Raw genomic sequence first — 8,418 nt, 5'->3', positions numbered from 1 at the left:
ATTGATAGAATCTTAAGTAGAGATCCCCGATTTTGATTTTTCTCATCTCGTCTGCGAATTTGTCCGGATTATGGACGTCAACGTACCTGACAAATCCAAACTTTTGTCCACTGGGGAGACATCTCTTGGCCATGTAGATCTCAGAAGCATTTCCATGACGTTTGAATAATCGCCATAGATCCGTCACCTTCCAAGAGGTTGGATAATTGAAAAACAAGAAAGAAGTGATTCGTTTGTTGTTTACCCTTGATTGTTGTTTCCGGTAGCCGTTACCATCGTAGCCGTCATACACCGCCTCCGTACTCCTGTAGATGTCGCAACCTGCCATACACCGCCTCTCTCTCTAGTGCCTCAATTCTTGAATTGATGAATTTGGGGGATAACGATTTCCGTGGCACGATTCCAAACACGCTTGGATATAGTGGAACCTTACAAGGTCTTATTTTGAAGGGAAATAATTTACAAGGAGAGTTGCAAAATTCTTTATCCAATTGTCATCATTTGGAAGTTCTTGATTTGGAAAACAACTTAAATGGTACATTCCCAGATTGGTTGGGACGTCTTTCGAACCTGTAGTTTCTTAACCTAAGATCAAACATGTTTTATGGACCCATTGCAACCTCTTTTGTTGTTGACGTTTCATTCCAAAGTCTGTTAGTTCTTGACTTATCTCATAATAGGTTTGTGGGACAACTTCAGGAAAAATTCTTTCAAAATTTCGATGCCATGAAGCATGTTATAAGAGGTAGCGCAATGCCTGAATATTTGAACATTTCTGGCATTGAGTACTATAATCCCGTCGTTATGACAGTAAAAGGTCTGGACCTCCCATTTGAATTTTTTTTTTTTGTTAACTATATGATTGTTGATTTATCCAGTAACAAGTTTGAAGGAGATATTCCAAATGTCATTGGTAATCTTATTTCACTGAAAGTGCTCAACTTATCCCACAACAACCTTAAAGGCGAAATTCCGAATGCTCTAGGGAATCTCTTAGAGATTGAATCTTTAGACTTATCTTGTAACCGACTAACAGGAGAGATCCCTAAAAGCATTGCCGGTATTACAAACCTTGAATATCTAAATCTCTCTGAAAACAACCTTGTGGGTCGTATTCCGGACGGAACACAATTTAGCACTTTCGACATGACCTCGTTTCAAGGTAATCCAAAACTCTGTGGATTTCCGTTGCCCAAATGCAGTGAGCATCCACAACTTGAAGATGACGAAGAAGAAGATGTTGTCTACAATGGTTTCACATGGAGAGTTGTTATGATGGGATATGGATGTGGAACCTTTGTTGGGCTGATCATGGGATATATTATGTTATCAACCAGAAGACCAAAGTGGTTTAATGATATTGCTGATGCTGGAGTACATTTAATCCAAAAAAGGCAAACCAAGAGAAGATACTTATATATTGGAAGATAATAAAGTTAGTGTCCGAAAGGTACAATTTCATGCTTTTCTTATTTCAACAAATTGTTAAACTGCTTAGTTTCCTTTTCAAATTTTATGCAGGAAGAAGGTTATGCATGGAGTTGGGTTGTTTGGAATAGACTATGCTAAGTTGGATACATATCCTTGTTTTGTATTTTGAATAATTATAATTATATTGTGGAGTTGTACCTGTCATTTGGACTTAGAGAAGCTTATGAGTTAAATTGTGTTGCTTTAGAGACGTAGTGATATGATAAATGTTTATTTTAAGAAGTCAAGTTGCATGATATATAAGCATTCGAACCCAACTCACGTAATGTTTTATATGTCTTACTAGCTTTAATAGCCCGTGCGTTGCACGGTAGCTTAAAAAGTTGATATAGTAATACGTTAATATTCGTAATACGTTAATATTCACTATTCAATTTAATGTCTTTTGTTACAGTTGTAACATATGGTATAGAAGCTACCTGCAATTTAAGTACTATAACGTCTTTTGTTATAGTTGTACATTAAGTAGTCAATTGTGTGATATATTTGCATAATAATTCGAACATAATACAATGAGCTGCAGTTGCACCGAGCTGCCTAACTCTGACACCACCATATCTCACATCGAACTCATCATCCTACACAAAACGATATACGTTAACGACCTTAATTCCTCCATGCTAAAACGGATAACAATAACAACTCACCATGTCGATCGGTATACATTACTACCTTGTTACAGAATTATTAATATTAACGTGAGTGCACCAAGAGGGATTATATTATCACTGAATATTCCATACACATATATTAAAACATATAACTAACTTTAAATTATTGCAATAAAAAATAACAAATAAACCTACATCAACCATTAATAATACGTACACTAATAATAAACATATTAAGCTAAATACAGTTAACATGCCCAACAACAAAATTTATGTAATTTAATACACAAAAATCATGAACTGCGTACGTGCATTTCGTTGCGCGAATTTGATGCAGTTTTACATATTACAGTGGTGGACTCGTGGACTCGTTGACTGTTACTAAGATGAAGTCTATACATATGAGCGTCGTTCCAAAACTATACAAACCATTAGTCATATATTATTGAAGCAAAGCATATACTACAGAGCTTGCTGATGAGATCTTTCATTTTTCTTCTTTGATGAGCTGCCATCAACATCTGTTATCGAGGGTGTTAGTCCCTGAGTATTATAAGACTACCAATTTGATGTTTATGCTGTTGATGAACCAGGAGTATTCTCTTATCCTTCAAGATAAAAATCACAATACAAACATCAAGTTAGTCACTTATCATATAATATTAACAATAAGTTTTATTCACGTTTTGTAAGCCCATTTGGGTGAACGCTGTTGCTGTAAAGAAACAACTACAGTTGCGTACTGTAACGACCCGGAAATTTCCGACCAAATTTAAACCTTAACCTTTATATGTTTCCGACACGATAAGCAAAATCTGTAATGTGGAGTCTAGAAAAGTTTGAAATCTATATTTAGATAGTCAATTACCCTTTGATTGTGCTCGGCGATTCACGAACTGTTGTGTGTAAATAAATATGTGAATATATAACTATATGTTGTTATGAATCAATGAATGATATAGATATATATAATTCTGTAAATATCAATATTATTAAAAAAATACTAATTATATTTTTATTTGAGTTATATAATTTATTTTACACAACTAATATTGTTCCTATTATTATTATTATTATTATTATTATCATTATTATTATTATTATTATTATTATTATTATTATGATATTAGTATCCTTATTAATATATAATATAAATGTTAATAATACATTGACATCTATTAATATTAGTTAGATTCGATTTATATATGACTATATGCATACACATATATATATAATACAGATTTATATATATAAATGTATATACAGATATAGATATATATATATACGGATAAATACATAAATACTATGCGGTGGTTTATACAATTATACATATACTCAGATAATTAATGGCGTATCCTGTTTTACCTCACAATCAACTTTATTTGATTTACTTTTTCCTGTCGGGTCGATTATGGATCTGATTTATTCGATCGTACAAATTAAGAGCTAAAACAAATGGATGAATCCAAAACTCCTGTTTGCAATTGCAAACAAGATTCATTATTTTATTTCTCTACCTGTTTAAATAATGGGTGTCAGACTTTATTTTATCTAACATCAAATACAATTAACCTTATCAGTCTCTAAATAATTGAATTAAAACAGAAAAGAGAGAAACGTTAGCATAGCCTCTGTTCTTGTCATTCAAACAACCGAAGACCACCACAAAGTTGCAACTCCGCTACTCTTCTACTTTTGTTTCACAGTTCAAATATTATTCAAAATCCAAGGCACCATTGAACACCCTTCTTCTCCACATCCACGAACCACCATGGAACCACTCAAACCACAATCAATCACCACTTCACAACCTATATTCGATCATCACCACCTCGGATGTAAAGCAAAGACCCATCGACCACTATGAACTCACCTTCACCCATTTCTCCTTCTATCTCGTTTTTCTTCTTCTTTACTAATTATCCTCTTCATTTTTTTCAGCTATCTTCACTCAACCATTGTTGCTAACTGTTATTGATAATCTCCAAAACCACAACTACAACCTATTGCTCGATTTACATACACAACCAAATAAGTTATCGTTACAACTCTTGAATTGTTTGTGTTCCATTATTTCTGATCAAACCACTATTAGAACACCGAGAACTCACACACTACTATCTCCTTCATCATTGAATTTCGTCACCACCCAAACTGCAAACCATCGCCACCTACATCTGTATATATATAAATTCACATATACATGTTCAAAGATATAGATATACATATATACATACCATGTTTTAATCAAGCATCTCTTCCACCCTTCAAAACCATCGATCTCTACAATCACAGAACCATCAATCCCTCTCATTTCTCTAATCTCGTTCGAAAACCACCATCTTAACTTCATCACCACTCTAATTTCTGTCCCAACCGCTAACCACGAACACCAAAGCAAGAACCGCCATTTTTGATCACTGTAAAACCCTAATTAATTCGGCTATTATGGAATTAAAGTTTCTTATGCGACGAAGTGGCTGTGGTTATGGGTTTTAATGTTTATTCTACCGACAACACCTAAACTAATGATCCATTTAATTATTTAGAAGGGTTACAGCTGGTTTCCTTGAAAATAAAAGGCGATAATAATGATAGTGATGTGGGGTTGTTGGAACACGTTTTCTGTTTACACTTTGAATACCGAAACTGTAATCTATTTTGCAATCGTTATTGGGCCATTAATGGCTAAGTGGGCTTGTGAGGTTGGGCCGAAGTTAAATTACAAACCAGGCCGAATGAAGGATTAAAAGGATTCGGGTATTAATTAATTCAGAAAAACGAGCCATAGTCCAATGGTTAAGATGAGGGATGGGTATTCTAGAGGTCGGGGGTTCGAGTCCCTAGTCAGGCAACATTCTTTTTGGCAAATTTTATTTCTTGAAGGTAGTCTTTTTCTTATTATTATTATTATTATTATTATTATTATTATTATTATTATTATTATTATTATTATTATTACTTACTATCATTATTGTACTATTAAATTATTATCATTAACATAAATAAATTATAAAGATTATTAGTATTAACATTATTGGTATTAATATTATTAGTATTGTATTATTATTTCAAACAAAATTTTTATTAAAAACCAAGCAGTATCATTATTAATAACATTATAAGCATTATTAAACTTATCAATTTATATATATATATAATTTAGTTTGATTATTATTACATGATATTATGTGTATTAATATCAATAAATGATTTAGGTTCGTGAATCCGAGGCCAACCCTGTACTTGATCAATGATGTTATATGTATTTTTACTACAAAATACATTAGGTGAGTATATAGATCCCTTTTAAACTCTAAATATTTTTGGACTGAGAATACATGCGCTGTTTTATAAATGTTTTACGTTATGGACACAAGTAACTGAAAAAAAAATATATTCTACGTTGATTTGTACCACTGGCATATTTCCCTGTAGCTTGGTAACTATTATTTACAGCGGTATTGTAAACGCGAATCCTGTTGATAGATCTATCGGGCCTGACAACCCCAACCGGACTGGACGACCAGTATTCAACGGTTGCACAGTACTTCGTTTTGTGACTACACTTGGTACGGTGTAGTAAGATTTCATAATAAAGGGAATATGCGACGTGATTAAATGTTAAGTATGGTTACCAAGTGCTCAACCACTTAGAATATTTTTATTAAATGTTTACATAAGAAATCTTGTGGTCCATAGTTATTACGCTGCTAGCATCAAACCTATATATCTCACCAACTTTATGTTGACCTTTTAAAGCATGTTATTCTCAGGTACGGATTAAGTCTTCCGCTGTGCATTTGCTCGTGTTAAGAACATTACTTGGAGTCGATGTAACACCCCAGCTTAACATGACCACAATATTGTCCGCTTTGCCCGCAGGCGCACGGATTTTTCTTGGCGACCACACACAAGAAGCACTTTCCCAGGAGGTCACCCATCCTAGTAGTGCTCTTGCCCGAGCACGCTTAACCGCAGCGTACTCACACATCTGCTCTGCCTGTGATCCCAAAACGCGTTGTGTCATTTAAGCGTGAGTATTACCTTATAATCCCATGATCACTCATGTCCGTGGGCGATGTGGGATTTGCCTAGGGTGTTACATTCACCCCCCCTTAGGGACTCATCGTCCTCGATGAGGTTTGCCCCACCACCCCCAACGACACATGAGTGGCTCTGATACCATTCTGTAACACCCCAGCTTAACATGACCACAATATTGTCCGCTTTGCCCGCAGGCGCACGGCTTTTTCTTGGCGACCACACACAAGAAGCACTTTCCCAGGAGGTCACCCATCCTAGTAGTGCTCTTGCCCGAGCACGCTTAACTGCAGCGTACTCACACATCTGCTCTGCCTGTGATCCCAAAACGCGTTGTGTCATTTAAGCGTGAGTATTACCTTATAATCCCATGATCACTCATGTCCGTGGGCGATGTGGGATTTGCCTAGGGTGTTACAGTCGAGCATCGCAATGGAACCAGATGTTGTTGATTTCGTCCAGGGGGTTAAGGACGGGTCGTCACAGATGGTATCAGAGCGTTGGTCTTAGTGAACCAGGTCTCCCAGTAGTGTGCCTAACTGGTAGTTGTTAGGATACATTAGTGAGTCTGGACTTCGACCGTGTTTACATGTCAAAAGTTTTGCTTATCATATCTAGTCGAAAACCATCTGCTTATCATCCTTAGGGAATTGCCTGCTTATCATTCTTTAGTCTAGACACGTCCTACTGCATTTAGTGCATCGATAGTGTATAGACAAAATTCATATCTTAGCGTATCTGATAATTCCTATCTTGGCGTATCTGTAGATTTGCCTGATATATGCCGCAAATTCTTTTGTAGTCTACAAAATCTTTAGTAATATATATGTAGATATTCTATATAGTTAGAATATCATCCGATATCCAAAAATCATTTCACATCAAGAATCCTTTCCATTCACCAAATTATCCTCTTGGCGATGAACCTGAAACGCTTACCGGTGAACCTGTTCGAGAAACCATTTACCCTCTCATTTCTAAAAGTATCCCGTTACGAGTATATATTATCCTATATTTCGAATCTTACTCACCCGCTCGTTTCAAACGTCAACCATCCCGACATAATATAAGAAGTTAACGAACTACGTGCTCGAGTAATGGCTTTGGAGAATCTAGTGCGGAGGTTACAAACACCAGCAGCATCACCAGCAGCATACTCCGTACCACCATCATCAACGTCGACAATACTCTTATCATCCCAACCACAATCATGTCGTAAATCTCAACATCACGATCTGTACCTCGGATATCAACATCACACGCCTCAATATCATCATCTGTACTTCAAGTATGAACTTCGTTCTAAACATCGATCTACATCGATTATCTTCGCTTTACGTATCGTTCTACCTCATTTATCTACGTTCGACATGACGATTATGTAATCTCTAATGTTTTAGAGATCATGTAATTTAGTGATAACAATAAATCAAATGAGTTTAATATCCTATTGACTCATTAAATTCACAATTACATCCGAAGAAAATATATATGCAAGTATATTTTCATAAAGATTGTAATTAAAAATTCTTTTGTACAAACTGTTAATGATGAAAATATTTTAACGGGTGGGTAGTACCCGAGGAATATTTAGAATTCACATTAATAAGTTACACTGTACATTCTTCGAATCTGATTCAACGATCATTTACTATCCTACTTACAACTACCGATATACGTATCCGTTCACCACAGAATAACCATTTCTATTCAAATTTCATAATTGGATTTTGACCTATCAGAATCCAACAAGTGGCATAACGAAGAAAACATTGGACAAAAATAAAAAGTGTTAGAAACAAACGAATTAATTAATTGGAAATGTGATAGGATTTCACGCTAACTGTTCCGGCTAACTGTTCCCAGCTAACTGATTAACATTTAATTTATCGCAATTTACATTCTCGCAATTTTAGTTATCGTCATTTAATTTCTGTTATTTACTTTTACGCACTTTAAATAACGGGACACGTATGCAAGGTTTCGACTTATCATATCGACCCATCTATATATATATTTCGGAACAACCGTAGACACTCTATATGTGAAGGTGGGAGTTGGCTATACAGGGTCGGAGTTGATTCCAAAATATATATATACTTTGAGTTGTGATCGACACCGAGACCGGTACACGGGTCACGATACGTATTATTTAATTCGAATATTATATATAAAACTATATATGAATCATTGAACTATTGGATTATCGGACTATTGGACTGCTAACTTTGACCAATTAAAAATGAATTAAAATATTGATTATAACATATGA

At 35.1% G+C, this 8,418-nt stretch overlaps 1 protein-coding gene across 1 annotated transcript; it reads left to right on the top strand.

Moving 5' to 3' along the window:
* Nucleotides 1-366: 366 nt before the first annotated feature.
* On the top strand, nt 367-1,600 carry LOC139874546 (receptor-like protein 9DC3). Its single transcript, XM_071861966.1, has 4 exons — nt 367-572; nt 681-785; nt 879-1,394; nt 1,522-1,600. The coding sequence occupies exons 1-4, from the start codon at nt 367-369 to the stop codon at nt 1,598-1,600; spliced, it is 906 nt and encodes a 301-aa protein (XP_071718067.1).
* The last annotated feature ends 6,818 nt before the right edge of the window (nt 1,601-8,418 follow it).

The sequence above is a fragment of the Rutidosis leptorrhynchoides genome, chromosome 11 (genome assembly GCF_046630445.1).
Source record: "Rutidosis leptorrhynchoides isolate AG116_Rl617_1_P2 chromosome 11, CSIRO_AGI_Rlap_v1, whole genome shotgun sequence".
In the NCBI taxonomy this organism is placed as follows: Eukaryota; Viridiplantae; Streptophyta; class Magnoliopsida; order Asterales; family Asteraceae; genus Rutidosis; species Rutidosis leptorrhynchoides.
This window is presented reverse-complemented; position numbering and strand designations above follow the sequence as displayed.

Excerpts from the sequence above, each read along its gene's own strand:
- LOC139874546 (XM_071861966.1), top strand. The coding sequence starts at position 367 with ATGAATTTGGGGGATAACGATTTCCGTGGCACGATTCCAAACACGCTT. Across the intron at positions 573-680 it reads TTGGGACGTCTTTCGAACCT|GTTTGTGGGACAACTTCAGG; the intron begins GTAGTTTCTTAA and ends ATCTCATAATAG. Across the intron at positions 1,395-1,521 it reads GTACATTTAATCCAAAAAAG|GAAGAAGGTTATGCATGGAG; the intron begins GCAAACCAAGAG and ends AATTTTATGCAG.